Source organism: Melanotaenia boesemani, chromosome 8 (assembly GCF_017639745.1).
Source record: "Melanotaenia boesemani isolate fMelBoe1 chromosome 8, fMelBoe1.pri, whole genome shotgun sequence".
Classification (NCBI taxonomy): Eukaryota; Metazoa; Chordata; class Actinopteri; order Atheriniformes; family Melanotaeniidae; genus Melanotaenia; species Melanotaenia boesemani.
The window spans coordinates 26,112,190-26,129,882 of record NC_055689.1 but is presented as its reverse complement, the minus strand read 5'-3'; the positions used below and the strand labels follow the sequence as shown (position 1 = coordinate 26,129,882).

The following is a 17,693-nucleotide window of genomic DNA, read 5'->3' as shown; positions in this document are numbered from 1 at the left end:
AATAGCCTGGTACATGGAGGCTGCTGTGGAGAGGAATGTTATGGGAAAGGCAAAAATGGACGAAAAGACAAGCTTAAAATGTTTAAAAAGGCAAAACAAATTAAAATAAAAACAAATTCTTTGGTTAATATTTTATTTTATTCTAGTTTAGTTTAAGTGTAGGTTGTTTAATAATTAGGGGGCTGCAACATTTCACAACACTTGTTTTCCTCCACACTCGTCATTAATAGACATTAATATCTGACGGTAAGCCAGCGCGAGACCATCCTGCACCAGCTTTGAACGTTTCATTTTCAGCCTGTAATGAAACAGGTGATCATCTCCTGCTCTGAATGCAGCTACTGCTGCAACCAGAAGCCTCTTCTGGTTGCTTTTGGACAGGAGGGGGGCCTGCACAGCAGCACCCACTCCTCATTGAGAAGAATAAACTACTTTAATATACGTCAGTCTACAAAAGTCTCCAATACCGAAAAAGTCACTAGATTTGTCGCTAGTCGCTTTAAAAAAAACAAAAAAAAAAAAACAAAAAAAAAAAGGTCGCTAAGTTGGCAACACTCACACACCGTGTTGGTGTTTAAGTGCGCCCCCTTGAGGTGAGGCAGAGTACTGTTTGCCTCACCTGCTGGCTTTTCTCTGCACTTTATTGTATAATAAACGGGGCTATTTCTCTCACAAATACATTAAATACATTACACAGACTGTAGAGAGTCATGGTGTATAACAAATATTTCTGTAAAGTGGATATTGGCGATATGATGAGGAACAGAAAACGGCACGTGTCATGCAACCCAGTTTGTACTGGATGGCACAGTTAGAGCTGAGGCAAAGCTCGCCCGTGCCTCCACCGGGGTTTCTGCACTGGATTTGATCGGGAAATACTCAAATTTGGCAATTTGTACTTAATAGGCACTGCCTCACCTGCCTCCCCTGACTGCACGTCACTGATCCACTCCTCATTTATACTTGGTGATGGTAGCTACATGTGGCAATTTGTGGTCATCTAGCCATTCACATGCCCCCTTGCTAATGGACTATTAGTCCTTGATCCCTAAAAAAAGAATGAGAGACAGGGCCAAGACGAGGAACAGGGATTTTCCCCTGCTCTTTCTGTATATGGAGGAGTTTAGAAACATATCAGAACTTATGTATCTAAGCTCTTCGACAAATTAACAAATAATTAAAGTTATTTTTTTGATAACTGATGTACAATTTTCTTACTTTCATTCAGAGCCTGACCGGAAACTGTTTCAAGGCCAGCTGTATATTTCGAAATCTCTGGCTGGGTAGTTAGGGTTCATATTTTGAAAGGTAAAACCGGAAATTTGGGAGTTCCATTCTGGGTGACCTGACGTTTCTCCTTATTTTCCAGTATTAAACCTTGGGGGAGGGATCCTTGAGTTCTGTCGCACAACTACGGTAGACTGGAGGCTGTACTTTCTGACTACTGTTGTTGTTAAGAGTCAGGCAGCCAGTGGTGGGTCTAAACGAGGATACGCAAAAATAGCTTTTAAAGGCGATTAGCTATGACGGTCGCTAACGGAGGGGCTTCGCGGGAATGTACGTAAAGATGAGGATTCCTCCGGTGAGTAACTGGGTTTGTTTTCATGACATTAGGTCTGTTGCTCTTCTAACGCTAAAAACCGCCATTACAACGGCGAGTATTGTTGCAGGCAAACTGACTGAATTGCAATGTGGTCTGCATGGCTCACGAAACTGAGGAATCCCAAGAAGGTGCCGTAACGGTTACACTTTAATTTTACGTCAATTATACAACACGTCCCCCTTTGCTTTTCGGTGTTGTAGCAAGATGTTACAACAACACTTAAAGAAACGACAAGAGGCAAATACTTTCCTATTTAAATGATTCTAAGTTAACCTGAGAAAGACCGCTCGTGAGATAACCGTTTTAGGTGGCTCGTTCCAAAGCCCACCGTTGCAGTAACAGCGTGAGTGTCCGTCAGAGCAGCAAGTCGTTGCCGTCAACGGGCGCACGACTATCCGTTGAACCGCTGGGGCTAATACTAGCCGCTTCATTCCGTTGGCACAGCGTTTTACTTACGAAGCTGTTGTTAATTGGTCACATCACGTGTTAAAAATTAGACATTTTACCACTCTTTTCAAACGACTTTGTGAGAACTCTTGGAAAAACTTACTCGTGGCCTTTTGCAGCTTTGGTGTATATTTAGCTAGCAACCCAGCTAATACACCAGCCGAAGTTCTTCAGCAAACAAACCCCAGCGGTTGTGCTTTTTGAGGCTGCATCGATTCAACCCGCTTCACTGGACAACACAGAGTCGTTTTCCAGGTGTTTACCTAGTTTACCTGTGAATGATATTTATCCAGCCAGGCTGTGTTTGGCCTGCAGGAATAACCACAACGCCACTTATGGTTGCATAACCCAGGCTAATGATCACCAATCTGGCCCAAGAGTTGGCTTTTTTGTGTATAAAATTACATTTACCTCATCACATGGGCACAAGGTCTTTTTTAAAGTCCTGGGGAGGTGGATTTGAGGAAGAGGGTCCATCTCAGTGCCACTTTGGCCAGTCATCAGCTGAGAGAAATAAAAAAAATGACTATGAAATGAAAACAACTCTACATAGTATTGCATACTATTTTTTTTAACACCTGCACGTTATTTCACCCTCATCTTTTCCATATCCAAACTAGCAGATTGCCCATACTGGATCTGAAACACACCAGATATTTGATAAGGGTCTCTACCTGACACAAGAGAATATGATGCCTCTCTCCATCTGCAGGTGGTATGAAAACCCAGAGGGGCTGATTGAGTAGACAGATCCAACAGGCACCCATGCAAAGATGAGCTCTCATGTGTACAGAGACTTCCCAGATGTATGTTACTGTGTGCTTTCAGAAAGTATTACAAGTCTCTCCCTGATGGCAGCCCATCTCTCTGCTCTGTTTTTACTGTCTGGAGGTGGTTAAATGTAGATCAAAACATATGGGAGGGAGAGAGAGGAAGCTCATAATCGCTTTTGACACTTGCTGTTAAGCACAGCAGCTCTTTCTACTCTTCTTTACCTTTTTTCTCTTCAAATCTCTGTGGATTTTCCTTTTAAACCTTTTGCTGTCAAATAAATTATCTCCTGTTTGAGAGAATGTGACCTTATAGTGAATATAAAAGTTCTGCCATGTTTTTCTTTCATGTGTTTTGCTTTTATTTATTTCATCTTCAGTAGTATGGCAAGCGGAAAAAAAAGCTTATAAGAGAAGGAAGCGGACAACTCCCAGTGTACTCCCAGTTAGGGTGTTAAACATTACGTAACAAATGTGTCACTCAGTCATGCGATCATGTTGTTATTAGGTTATGTCAGTCCATTCTTAAACAGAGGAAGTGATCATTTGAGGTTTCCTGTGTTCCCCATCAACAGACGGTGTCTGGAGTATGACAATGTCAGATTTGGATCTAAAAGTGCTGTTTAGCAGGATTCAAGCTTTTAGTCCCTAGAAGTTGGCTGCACTTTTGTTGCAATGAAAAATAAAGTTCTATTCTATTCATTAGAAATAAGAGTAAGAACAGATATATTGGCCCAATCCCAATTCATCATGTTGGCCATACATGTGGTCCTACTAGGAATGCACAATATTGGATCTTTGGCCAATATGCCAATATTTTACAATTCATTTGGTTGATAACTGATACCGATGATGATTATTTCATGAATAATTATCTTACTTTAAGGATGGCAGTATTATAATTTCTCAAAGCATGTTTAGTAATTTATTTTTATTGATCAACATACAATGTAACTTAAAAAGGCTCCAACAAACTACTTTATTTGTGGGTAAAGCCAAAAAGAATTATTTTAGTAACATATGATAAAGAAAATCAGAACTGTTGGTACCTCCATTGCGTCTTTATATTCTCGTTGGTGAGAGAAGGGCCTTAGGAAAAAAACAAAGAACAAACATTTTCAGAAAGACCTTCTCATCCTTTGTTGACACCAGTACACTCGACTGTCGTAAAATAAGGAGTGCTGGGATGTATCCCTCCTGATTCTCTGTATCAACCAATGGCAGGCTTCAGGGGTTATGCGTCAGGACTTCATCACACCATCATGCATCTGCATGCTTCAGTGCACGGCTTTTATTACTCCATCTGTAAGAGCCGTCTTCATCACTCATTGTGACACATGCCTCAGTGTCATGAAAGTACACAACATAAGGTTATGATAGACATTTTCTGTGATACTTATTACACCAAAAAGTTATTTTTAGCATGAGGTTAGACTGAATTCTTGGTTAGGACGTTGGGATGTGAAGATCTGGTAAAAATCATTAAATGTTTACATTTTGATCAGTATATACTGACATTTTCTAATTCTAAACGTGGAGCTTCATTCTTTGCACTCCTAAATGTTAAACTGAGAGTTCTTTCACACTTATTATTTAGATAAAGATTTTTTGCACTTTTTGTAGCTTTAAGAGATTTGTTGAAATATGTACTATGACAATCTGTTTTTCTTGTGCTCTTAGTCAAACCGGTCAGGAAGATTCATAACTACTGGTCATGGTGGCAATCATACAATATATTTCAAAAGCAGCTTATATGATCTGTCTCTGTATCAGCTGGTGACTCCCAGCCGGGTAACCGAACCTCTCAAGCACTCTTTAATATTTCATGAGCTGGACATTTATGCAGGACATTTAGTCTTAATTTGACAAGAAAACCATGGGTTACTCTCAGGCTTTAAATAAATTTGAGCTCTTAAATGACTTCATGCATACTGGAACATATTCTTTTTAAGAAAAATATCTTTATAAAGAAACATCCTAAAATATGCAAGCAAAATTTAACTTAATGGATTAAAAAAATGTGCTTACTTAATGTATTTCCATCTGACTGGTCAGGAAGGGAATGCCGCTTCCTGATAGGAAACAACAGGAAATGCAGCCTTGTCTTGACAGCGTGGACTTAATGAACTGTTTTAACACTCTGCTCCGTCCGAGCCCCCTTGCTGTTTATGCCCTTGTCTTATTTAATTTAGCTGCCATCCCAGGATATCCAGTCAGACGTGCTTTATTGTATTAGTAGTGTGTTTCATTATGAGTATGTCTGACTTAAGCTGGAGCCTGTAACATGACTGTTTGTAAATGCAAGTCTCTAAAAAAAGTCCTTGTTTTTACTTTCTATCATTTCAAAATTACTTTTTTCACTTGTAGATGTTTGTGCGTTGTCTGGTCCTTATATTTATACTAGGGCTGTCAAATGATAAAAATTTTAATCACAGCTTTCAGATGAATTAATCATAATTAATCACAGCTTTCAAATCACTTATGATTAATCACTATTTGGGAGTTTTTATATGCCTGAAATTTGCCCGTTTTTAATGTAATGTATCAACAGAAAGAGCCAATGCTGCAAATATTTACTGTTAACTAACCTTCCCTTGGGTAAATGTCAGATGTCCAAGGATCAGTAAATGCAGCATGTAATGTACATCTATGGGTGTGTCCCAATTCAGGGTCCACACACTTGAAAGTGTGCAGACTACCTAGACTATGGAGTGTCCTCCGTAGTCTACACACTTCGAAGTCCGCTAATGTTCGTGAAACCAACAACAGTTTCCCATTGCAACAACACAGGACATTGAATCACTTAAACCTCTCCTAAACCTACTCATAGGACACTTCAGTGAACATTAACACCGATCGGTATCACAGACAGTATTTAAAAAACAAAAAAAAACAAACTGTCTGAGGCTCTGGTTTTTTGTTTTTTTTTTTCAGCCGGTACACACATCATTAACCCCTTAAAAATCCAGAAATGTCAAATATTACAGAATTTTAATGTCACCATTGAACAAACATGTTTTTATTTATGGACTTGGTTTTGTAACATTTCTACAATGTGTATTAAAAAAACAAAAAAACTTCTCTTTTTTTTAACAAAAATATTTAAACCTAAAACGTACTCTTCTGAGCTTGGTTGCTGATTCGCCACCGTCTTGTGCACCATGAATTCTAGGAGAAAAGAGGCCATGAAGGATGCATCACCAGCAGCTTTTGTTTGAGGCCAAACGAAGTGCAGATTTAAAAGGTGGATTCGGAGGCTCCTTCGAATTCTGTGAATTGGGACAGTGCTTGGTGCACCACGATGACGTATGTAGCAGACGAAGCCGCACTTCAAAGTGTGTGGACCCTGAATTGGGACACACCTTATATGTTGTTCTAAATAATCCCTACCATGTTCTAGATCATAATGCAGAATTCATATAATCATCATATCACCAACCGTCTCCATGGTGATAATTTCTGTCACAAAACCGCCAGATGTGACGACTGAAATTAAACAGCCAACAATGATGAAGAAACTCTGATAACACTGATGATCTGGCTATCCTCAATTTTTTTCCCTTTTATTAATTTAAGTGTAAGCGTTTGTGCAGCAGTGCTAAAAGTCCTACAGCAGCATCACCCAAAGTAAACAACTGTAGATTAACTATATCATTGGCTGTTTTACAAGTTTTTCTTCATTTTTTTTTTTACATTAGGTGATCACTTGAGTTGTAATAATCAGTTCAATATTTCATCAAATCTAGACCTTAAAAAAAAAGGTCTCATTTGTGCCCCCCTTTATTCCTTGTCAGTGCTTGGCCCTCCATCAGAACTTTTTTAGAAGCGCCACTGCATGGCTGAACTATAAATCCTTTCAACAGCTACATCCTTTCGTCAACAACTGTGTTAGAGAAGGTCTTGCCAAAAACAATACTTTGGGGTAAATATGTGACGGTGTGAACCACGAACCGCTAGGTTCCTCCTTCTCAGCTGAATGATAAACACAAGAGAGTTAAACCGATCAGCTGATCCCCAACAGCCGTCGCTGCACAAACTAAGACGACCAGAGATCCACCAGAGCAGACACACTGGTGCAAAACGCAGTTGGGCTGTCGCATGTTTAAATAAGAATACGGGAAAAGTGCGGATGTGGAACCCTCTCACCAGGAAAAGTGTGTGTTTTAAAACTCCCCATCCTCCACGGAGGCGACGTCCATGGGTTGCTCCATTAATGTGGAGTTTATTCTCAAATTCATCCATAGAACCAACCAGCTGATCTTTTCCATCGTGCTTCAATACGTCCCGCCATCATAACAGAAATGATGGATGTATGGGGCTTATCATGCCGCACATGTGTTAATTGCGTTAAAAATTTTAATACAGTTAATTACATAAATTATTTAACGCCATTAACGCATTATTTTTGACAGCCGTAATTTATACATACTTTTTATTGGTATCTTTAAATACAATTGTATTAGATGAGGGAAGATGGATCCCATAGTATATTTTTTGTGCATTAATTGAGTTAATCTAATTTGAGCCAGTAAAGATTATCAATTAATCTAATAGGCAAGGTAAAAAGCAGCTGATATTATCTGAATTTAGCTTTGTCAAAGTCAAACTTTGGATACCACAAATCATATCAAATTGTCATGTTGCAACCTAAGAACTCTATCACATTATTGATTTATTTATTGGGGCTCTTTAAAGATCAGTTGGTTAATTGTAATGAAAACAACGGTTCACAGAACTGTAGCAAGAGGTAGTGTAAAGTGTCTGTTAGCAGGTTTGTAAAAATGTAATTTGGCACAGTTGTTTGTTCCAAATTTCAATCAAGTGCTTTCAAGACAGTAAATTGGGCTCAATAGTTTACTGGACTGTCGTAATGGTCATCAGGTGAGCTGTACTGTCTTGTACAATCCTTATATTCTTTTACATCAGGCCACATCACAGCCCTGCTTCTGTGGTGGATTTTTGATCTGTCATTAGTTGATGAGTTGTAGCTGTTCATGCACATTTTGTAAACATCCTACAGCTACTGACAGCTGACAGCCTCTCTGACTGACACTCTGTCATTCATGCATGTCTCCTTTTAAAGCATCATTTCAAGTTTACTAAAAATACAACTCCTTCACACACTTAGATTAAATATGCATTATTCAGCGCATCTGCAGAGTAATTAAATCTTAATCAGGGATGGGCTCCTGTCCTCATGCAGACATATCTGTGTGTGTTTGTTCACATGTGTTTATGTGTAGACCATATGTTTTTTTTCATGCTGTTATGGTGCAAGTTTTATTCAGTTTGGATGGAAATATCTCAGTGCACAAGTCAGGAATACCAACTTTGAGACATTCTGTACATTACATTAACTGGTACATGTGATTTTTAGTTTCACATTATTTGTTTTAGTAACCTAGAAATTTATAACATTATTAGAAATAACAAAATATCTGAATTTTTTGCATTAAGAGTACTTTTTATTATTCATTGCTTAAATTCAGTTTTGTTGAGGATAACTTTCTTTGGGATGCATGTTTTCAAACGAACACACCCACGTGTGCACAGAAACGTTTTACTTAATACCAATCTGTGCTAGAACAGCTTTACTGTACTTCATTGGAGTAACAAGGAACTGCACAGGTGATAAAAGACTGTTTTAGGCAGTGGTTGGAGAGTTGCATGCAGGGGTTTTATCAGTTATTAGTAAGTGATTATCATGTTGGCTGCCAAATTGTGGTTTAAAATAATGATAGTATGTGATTGTTTTTAAAATGTCATTGTTTGTGCTTAGTGTAAGTAAGAGTCACGTGTCATCACTCCATTAAATAGCAGTTTTGCTGCTTTCGTCTGTAGGTTATCTTAATTGAAAGACTCCTTTTTGTTGTGTGAGCAGTTTGTTTGCGCCTTGCTCTTGGCCTGGCTGAAATGGTATAACCAGTCGTTGATTGGTGTGTCCCGTGCCCTATCTATGTTTTGTGCTGACATCATGCCTATGCTTGCATTTTCAATTAATGTGTTGATGCTACTGGTCTCTTGTAGGCCTTCTTTCTCCAGAGAATTTGGTCTCTAGTGTAATCCATGGTATGTCTCTTCCTTTTTGAGAATGACCCTGAAATTCAGTCTGTTACTCATTTGCAGCCCCCACACATGCACTCACATATCACACACTCCATCACATCACATCCCAACTCCAAGGTCTCATTGTGAACAAGGACAGTCTGGGCAGGTTTACTGTGCAATGATTCAGGCTTCAGCCGCTTTGCATTCATGACTCAAATTACCTTGTCGAGCTCGGATGGGTAATGGCTGATTGCATATAATTGTGCATTAAACTGATGAGATAGATGATGCACTTTATTTTCAGCTGATTCATGACTTTAATAAACCATCACAAAGTGCTCTAGTATTTTGTTGTGATTCAGGTTTTTCTTGATATATTAATGAATACATGATTCCCTTCCTTTTAATCATGACTTATAATCACTGATTGTTCTTTAGCTAGTAATGAATTTAATCATTGTTTGTCCTCGTGATTATTTTTCAATTAATTAGCCCTACAACAGTGGAAAGCTCTTGCATGAAGTTTACAAACTCGAAAGTTAAATGTCTAACCCTTTAACATGCAGAATTTCACTTAAAAATACAGAAAACCTGCACTCATTACATCCAGCCAGCTTTTACTTTCTATGGCTCTTTCTGCTTGGAACTGCAGGGACAGAGTACTGCATTATGTTTATTTATTTTTTTTTTTTTGTTTTGTTTTGTTTGTGATTATGTAAATAGAAATATTTCAAGTAGTATTATAAATTAAATACACACATAAATTATACAAGTATTCACATTTTACACAATAGATTTCTCAGTCCATTCTAGAGTTTAATTTTTAATTTTTGCATTTTGTTTGTTAGCAAGATTATGCAACAACATTTATGCTGTATTGAAACTTTGTATTGGAGGAAAAGCATTCATCGATTTTGGTCGGGACCTTTTTTAAGTGTGTAAATGCTGCAGTAGTGATAGATGCACTCTGAGAGACACAGGATCTTTGTCAGTGTCCAGTAGTGTCTGGTTCCAGGACATTTGCTTTAAGTCTTCTTCTGGCTTGCTGGTCAGGCCTCTGATCAGACTTGTTGTGCTGCATCCCAGAGATGCTAACAGATAGTGATCTGGGAAGTTTGCAGGTCAAGTCAGTGAATTTTTGGCTTTTCAGCATATTCTCATTCCTGTGCAGTATTTGCTGCGTGAACCAAGTGCATTCACCTGCTGAAGGAACCAATCCTGATAGTGACAGACAAGTTATATCCACATTACTTCCAGCTCCCAATAGTTATTTTGAGAACATTGCATTGTAACTAACTGATCAGTGCTATTTGTTTCAGCTGTCAGTTTAATGTTGTGACTGATCGGTGTGATACATAAGAGAACTCTGTTTTTAGTTGTAGCAATACTCGATCTGCAGTGCAACCAGCAGTAATTCAGCAGCATGTTTAGCAACATAAGTTGATAAAAGGTGCTCCCCCTCTGTGTCTCAGGTGTGGGCGCTGGGCGCTTGCCAGACTGGGTGAAGTGAGAACTAAGAGGGAAACCCACTGAGGAAGAACCACCACCTGGGGCTGCTGAGGAGGACCTCTGTGCAGGTGAGAACTAACATATTTTTATGGCCTGTCCAAACAGACATTTCCACTTGAGTCAGGATTGGGTGGATAATTATAAAGAGTGTTTCTAGCAATAAAACAGTTCATTCACATGATGTTTTGATTTTATCACTCACATTACTGGATAACCTTCTGTATAGAGTACACAGAGTACAGAGTATGAACTTGACTTGTAAATTACCCAGTCATATGAATTTGCATGATATTTTACCAAGTGAAATACGTGTCTCAGCATATAAGCAAATTAAGACAATGCATCAATGGTGTCTGAACTTTGGCTATTTCATCAAGCACCTTTGCTTCAAAGGAAATGTTATCAGAGGGTGAAACAACTTGTTAATGGAAACTAATAAACAAACTTTTTTATTATGATTGTATGTGTATTACCTCAGTTATTTAGCATTTTCTCAACTGAGAAAATTTGGGTATCTTTTTTTTATCTCTGAAACATTTGCACTAAAAGACCAAGTTGTTCATTTCTGAATCCAGAGAGCAAGTGGTGAACTTTTTTTATACAGAGAATATTGTTAATATAGGTTCTAAATGCAGGTTTTTTTTCATTTCTAGAGTAAATTTTGAGCTGAGGTTTTTAGATCAATGAGAGTGTATCAGTATTCTAATTTGACTAATTGTTCTAATACCAATAAGTGCATTTCCAGCTTAGTAAATTCAGCCAAGAAGCTTTCAAATCATAAGAATGACTTGACCTCACTCATATGAGAGAGAACTGCTTGGAAGGAAAATGAGAGCAATAGGAAGCCGGAGGGGCTGTTTCTACTAATGATATTTAAGTGAACCGGGGTACAGAGATATGAAAAGGGAGGTATGAGTCAGACCATGGAGGGTATCTTCTTGTCATAAAGAAACAAATTGTTGCTGAGAACAAGCTCCTCTTTTTTTCAGGTTCACACGGCCATCGGCAGGGTGGAGCTTCCTGACCCATGGAGAATTATTTCCAGGCCGAGGCCTTTAACCTGGACAAGGTGCTGGACGAATTCGAGCAGAACGAAGGTGAGCTCTGATGTTGGTTTGGATAGTTGCCATCAGAAAACGGGCAGCTGGTGAGACGGAGCTGAAAGAGAGATGAATGAGACGAGGTGTAGGGTGAAATGAGGACACCTCTGTTGGTAAATAATCAAGGTGTCGTGTAATCTGCCTCCACCCACTGAGTTTGAGTGATATTTCTAGAAGGACAGGCTGTGTAGGAATGGGACTAATTTATTTGCCACTGCCTGTGGGGTTTTGTCAAAGTATATAGAGATGCAAGATGAGAATCCCCCCCCTAATGATCACAATAAGAAACTGTGTTAGGGCATTTTTTATAGAGTTTATTTATAGTAATTGTAGAGTAAACACTGCAGTACTGAGCTGTGCATCTGCAGACTAGGTTTGCTTATTGTAGATGAAAAACTGCTTTTTCTGCATTCATGGATGATGACACCCCCCCCCCCCCCCCCCCAAAAAAAAGCAAGTCCTGCTAATTCTCACACACACATCGGCATTGTGAGCTGAGTGTGTATTTTGGCAGTGAGTGATTAACTGTGTCCTCTGCCAGAGATTCAGCTTGGCAGATTAAGTTTGTGTGTGTGTGTGTCTGTGTTAATGCGTGTGTGTGTGCTTGAATCTGGTACACCACACACTAAAACAGCTTAGCATAAATTCCAGTGGAGGGAGGAGAACAGTGTGTAGTAGTTGACACGGGTATACGAGAAAGTCATTTCAAATACACATTATAAGAATTTCCAATCTTATTACACAGCATTCATGTCAGCTTGTCAGTTTGACTGATTTCTCTCAGGGACTCGCAAGGCATTTGGCCCACTTTCTCAGAATTTTCCAGTTTATCCACACACTAATTTCCCTTTCCATGCCAACCTCATTTCTCAATTTGTCCCCTGGTTTGTTCATGCCATTTTTAGCTGTGTCGATCACCTGGGAGTGTGTATCTTTGTATCAGTTCTCTGTGGTGGTTCTTTTGAGGCATTCTGTCTTGATATTCTTAGTTGGTGATCTCTTTACCAGCTGTCACCTCTTTTTATTTATTTATTTATTTTTTATGTCTTAAATGCAACAAAAATTCTACAAACTGAAAAAAGAGAGTAAGAAAGTTACTAGCTAATGATTAACTTTTCACAAAAAATGAAATAGCTGTTTTGTGTATTCATTGTAAATTTCCCCAAAATAGAGCTAATAAAAGCCCAAAGCAAGCACGCACACACACACACACACACACACACACACACACACACACACACACACACACACACACACACACACACACACACAGACTCGGAGCAGAAATAGCTGTTTTCATATGTTGCAAAATTTTGGGTTTAGGTGAGATGGCAAAAGATTTGAAGGCAATTTTTTGGTTTCTTTAAAGTTGCAAATACATGCTTGTTGATTCATGTTTTTAATGTGTTATGTAAGGATCAATGAAAAATACTGGTTATCTAGCAATTAAAATCTATACTAGTTGCATGTATTTGTCCATTTCTCATAAAATGTACTGAAGTTTTCTTCTGTCTCTGCAGATGAAACAGACACGCCGATTCTCTCGGATGCCAAGTGGACTCAGATCTTGGCCCCACCTGCCCACATGCTCTCTTTGAACCCTGCACTGGCCCATGCAGATCTCAGTCCCCGGGAAAGTCCTCTTCCCTTTAAGTCCCTCAGCGATTCATCCTCCAGTGCCTCGCCAGGAGCTGACCCTAAAAGGCAACCTGGGCCAGAACCTTCATCCTGGGTAGAGGAGAGGCCGGCCGACGTCCACAGCCCACCCCTCCCTCAACCAAACATTGGCAAGCTGGTGGGCACCGACGACCTCTTGCCACCCCCTGTTACGGCCTGTAGTGCCGTGGAGAACGGCTGCCCGGGTAGCCCACAGCTGGATGGGCTCAGCGAAGAGATAAGTTCTCCTACAGGAGTCCAGCCTGGTGCCCCTGACCAGGCACATAAACCTGGAGAGGCGCCTGGCTCAGTTGGAGGGGGGAGTTCCACTACTACTCACTCCCACTTTACCTTTGAGGTGGGATTAGGACAGAAAAAAAGTCCCCCTGAAAATATACTCCCAGATCTTTCACCTGCAACGCAAAATGGGGAAAGTGTTCAAGATGAGAGCAGCACTGCTGTTTTACAAGACTTTGGTCCAGAAAGGCAAACTGTTAACTCAAAAAAGGAGCAGGAAGAAAGTGTGAATGGGGGTGAAGTGTTTCAGACTGTGTGTGAGTTTAAGGAGAAAGTCATGTCTCCTGGTAGGGCCAGATTGGAGGAGAAGGAAAAGAGATGCGATCCTGAAGGACAGATAGACCAGCTCCACAGAATAACCAGCCTTCCTAATGGTTTCAAACAGGAGATCGAGAGCAACTCCAAGCTTAAGGACACGGAGGAGAAGCATGAGGAGGAAGACTTTTCTCCCTCTTCTGTGCCCTCCAAGGAAGACTCTGTAACTGAGGAGAAAGAAATGGAGGAGAGCAAGCAGGAGACGAGTGAAGGTGGATCAGTGGGGTCAGGTAGCAACCAACCAAAACTCAACAACAACCGGCTTCAGCCTGTCAGCGTTCCCTACGGAGGGGCACGGCCAAAGCAGCCAGTCAGCCTCAAACTCCAGATCCCACAACCGCTGTCGAGCCAGGTCCAGAATCAGCTCGGCCCGTCTGCTGTAAGTAAGAACAAGAACCTCGACAACCAGTGTCGGAGAGGCCTGCCGTCTGAAGCATCGCCTGGTGGCACGGATCAGGGTGCGGTCAGTGTGAACGGAGACCATTCTCCATCACTGATGCCCTCAGAGAGCCCAGACAATGACCTTCAGGCTGGTCAGCAGGGTGCTCTGTGCAGAAAGGCTCCAATCACACTGGGAGAGGTCGCCCCAGTGTGGGTGCCGGACTCCCAGGCTCCCATCTGCATGAAATGTGACGTCAAGTTCACCTTCACCAAGAGGAGGCACCACTGCAGGGCCTGTGGCAAGGTCAGTGAAATTCAGTTACAAACACTGATTACAGCAATATGACCTAAATTCCAGGGACAATTTAGTTGTTTCAGGGTACGTTCTTTAAAATTATGCTTATGAATAGATTTTAAAGTAGAGATTTATCTATTCAGTTTTTCCCCCTTTCTTTTTAAGCTGCCTTAAAAATTGTGACTTTCAATCCTTTAAAATATAATTAGTGTGCATTAGGTTTTGGGGTAAGCTTTTTAGTATTAAAAAGACATCACCACCCAATTGTGCCACCTCACCTGAACCCAGAGTAGACAGACGAACTGGGATATAGTACAACAAAAAAGACAACTAACACATGGTCTCCAAACATCCTCTGATATGTGAGTAATTTGCCTTATGTTGTATGTAAAATGCAGTATTGTAATAAAACTGCTGAGAGATGGTAGTTTGCAAAAGATGGTCCCAGGAATATATAAGTACTTCATAAAATTTATGAAAACATGCTAAGTGGTTAGCAAAATCAAATTTTCTGTGATCCTAAGAAATATTATTGACTGAAAAAGACAATACTTTAATAATGTAGCTTCTATTCAGCCATTTGTTTGCAGATAGACTCAGTGGCTGTGGAGGTAGCTTTCCAGCTTTATGTGCTACCCATGCATGTCACAGGGTGTCCACACAGGGCTTTAAAGGGAAGATGTGGTCGCTGACACTGCACTAGAAAATCGCTGGATTGCTACTTAATTTCCCATGGTGGTAAACAAACACTCACACTGCCACTTGAGCTGGGAGGAGGTTGCTCTGCAGTAATACCTACACCTGCACTGGGGATGCAAACACAATGCGCAATACAATCCTTAGAGCATCTACCGCCAGAGTGGTTGATGCAGAAAGCAGATTATGATTGACTTGTGAGGGCTCTGAAATGAAAAGGATCATCCACTCTTTGTTAAGTCATTAACTAAATATATGTTACTGGAGGATGATGTGTAATGAAGTGGTAGTACACTGAAAGTCTTGTATACAGCTGCAGTTCATGTGTATCTTTGCAGCATCTGTAAGGTCAAACTTAAATAATAAGCTGTCTGTGTTCACCATTTGTAAGATCGTGGTGTAAATGATGCATTTCTGTGTGTTATTGTGGTTATTTTTTAAGGTGTTCTGCGCAGCGTGTTGCAGTTTGAAGTGTAAGCTTGTGTACATGGACAGGAAAGAGGCACGCGTTTGTGTCACCTGTCATTCAGCCCTGACAAGTGGTAAGCATCATTAAGCAGTGTTTCCTCTTTCCAACATATATTTTATATTAATACGTTAACCTGGGTCCTTTTCGATTTTAATATTCTGTGAGAAAAGTCTTATGGTAAATTGATATGTTAAAAGAACATGTTGCAGTGGTAAAAAATCATTTGTAAAGCAGAAATTGTGGCACAAGCAGTTGCATTTAAGTCCATCTGTCAAAGGTTGACAAGAGGTAATATAAGAGTACAATTACCAGGAACTTATTGTTTGCTTATGGAACACACACACAGATCAGTCCCTTACAGTATTTCCTGATATTTTCTGTCTCTGTCAGCTCAATCATGGGAGACACCAGCTACTTCAAGTAATCAGAGTCCAAACCCAAACAACCCAGCAGAGTATTGCTCCACCATCCCCCCTCTGCAGCAGGCTCAGGCCTCTGGGGTTCTCAGCTCCCCCCCTCCCACCGTCATGGTGCCCGTGGGAGTCCTGAAGCAGCCTGGCAATGAGGGTATGACCTTTACCAAATATAGAAAATATTCTTTCAACCTTGTTTTTCACCTTTTGCAGTGACATACTGTCCCGGCTGCAATAAAAATGTATAATTAGATTACAAGTTTGCCGTTTTCAATGACATAACCCTGTGGTGATTTTATCCGATTATGGGTTCTAAACCAACAGAATCTCTCTTGTTTAGGGTCCCTCTCACGAGACCAGAGGAGGGTGTGGTTCGCTGATGGGGTCCTTCCTAACGGTGACACAGCAGAGTCCTCCAAACCTTCAACTTCCAGCCCAGCTCCCTCTCAGTCACGGGGAATCTCTGCATATTCAAACAAATCTTCTACATCCGAGTCCTCAGAGGTGAGCTCAGTGTGAAAAGCATTCAGCCCCAACTAATGCCATTAGGTCGGCTTGTAGAGTCACATTAGCTGTGGCGCCATGGTGGATGAAAGTAGTCACAAGAAGCTCTTTCTGTGGTGGTTTACTTGCTGGATTTATGGGGTTAATACAGCAAACAGAATTTAGAAAAAGCATTCCTTGTGGCTTAATCAGAATTAGAAATGCCATTCGGGTAAACTGCTTAAAGCGGAAATGTTCTTTACTTGGATCGTTTATGATAAGCCAGTAACATGAATAATAAGTTCTTACAACGAAACAGAAGTCGCTGAATGCCAGCTGTCAGGGTGATTCATGGCCTGTAGAGTGGTGTAATTGTTTAAAATCGCTCAATCTCAGATGACCAGATGATGCTATGCAGACTAAACTTGAGCTTCAAATCACACTTTTACATTTTAAAGTGAACATGACAGTTTCAGTCTACTAGTTTTAAGAGTCTACTAGTTCTTAAGTTCAACACTGACACAGGGAAAGCCAGTGAGACTATTTTTTTTCAGGAATATTAGAAACAACCAAACTTTGCTCTTCGCAGCCCATAGAAACAGTGGCATGATGTTTTCTGATGCTCTGGTTAACTCAGGTTACATCAGTTAGAGAAATGTATTTCTGTTAGATTTTATTTTTATATTTGTTTTTTTATTTATATATTTTTTTTATTTTTGCAAACTATTCATGTGGAGAAGTTTTAACATCAGATGCTTTAATTTAGTATCCACTGTTTCACTTTTACCTAAAACTTAAGAACATCAAGGCTGCACAGTGGTGTGGTGGTTAGCACCGGAGCCTCACAGCAAGAAGATCGCTGGTTTGAGCCTTGACTGGGGGTCAAAAGTCAGAAAGTGGTCTTTCTGTGTGGAGTTTGAATGTTCTCTCCAGGTACTCCAGCTTCCTCGAATCGTCCAAAGACATTGTTAGTGTGAATAGTTGTTTGTGTCTCTGTACCTGAACTGCCTCTCACCTGCTAAATGTTGGGTTAGGCTCCAGCTTCCCCCGTTACCCTTAATGGATGAAGTGGTATAGATAATGGATGGATAAAGAACACCATATCTGTTTTGTATCAGTCTCAGTGTTTGAAAAATTACACTTGCAGTACATTTGACTCATGGGGCTATTTGGTTGTTTAATAAATAAATAAATAAAAAGAAAATTTGTTT

The 17,693-nt window shown here is 40.1% G+C and overlaps 1 protein-coding gene across 2 annotated transcripts in view; it reads left to right on the top strand.

Annotated features, from left to right (window-relative positions):
• The first annotated feature begins 1,345 nt into the window (after positions 1 to 1,345).
• zfyve9a (zinc finger, FYVE domain containing 9a) overlaps positions 1,346 to 17,693 on the top strand; it is a 35,416-nt gene continuing 19,068 nt past the window's right edge. The window contains exons 1-7 of one of the 2 annotated variants that reach the window (XM_041993305.1): positions 1,346 to 1,582; positions 10,341 to 10,445; positions 11,367 to 11,474; positions 12,998 to 14,430; positions 15,560 to 15,659; positions 15,977 to 16,153; positions 16,340 to 16,503. In XM_041993305.1, coding sequence (XP_041849239.1) covers positions 11,405 to 11,474; positions 12,998 to 14,430; positions 15,560 to 15,659; positions 15,977 to 16,153; positions 16,340 to 16,503 — 1,944 coding nt within the window. In that variant the 5' untranslated portion in view covers positions 1,346 to 1,582; positions 10,341 to 10,445; positions 11,367 to 11,404. The remainder of the gene's footprint in view (positions 1,583 to 10,340; positions 10,446 to 11,366; positions 11,475 to 12,997; positions 14,431 to 15,559; positions 15,660 to 15,976; positions 16,154 to 16,339; positions 16,504 to 17,693) is intronic. The other variant, XM_041993304.1, reaches the window with a different exon arrangement.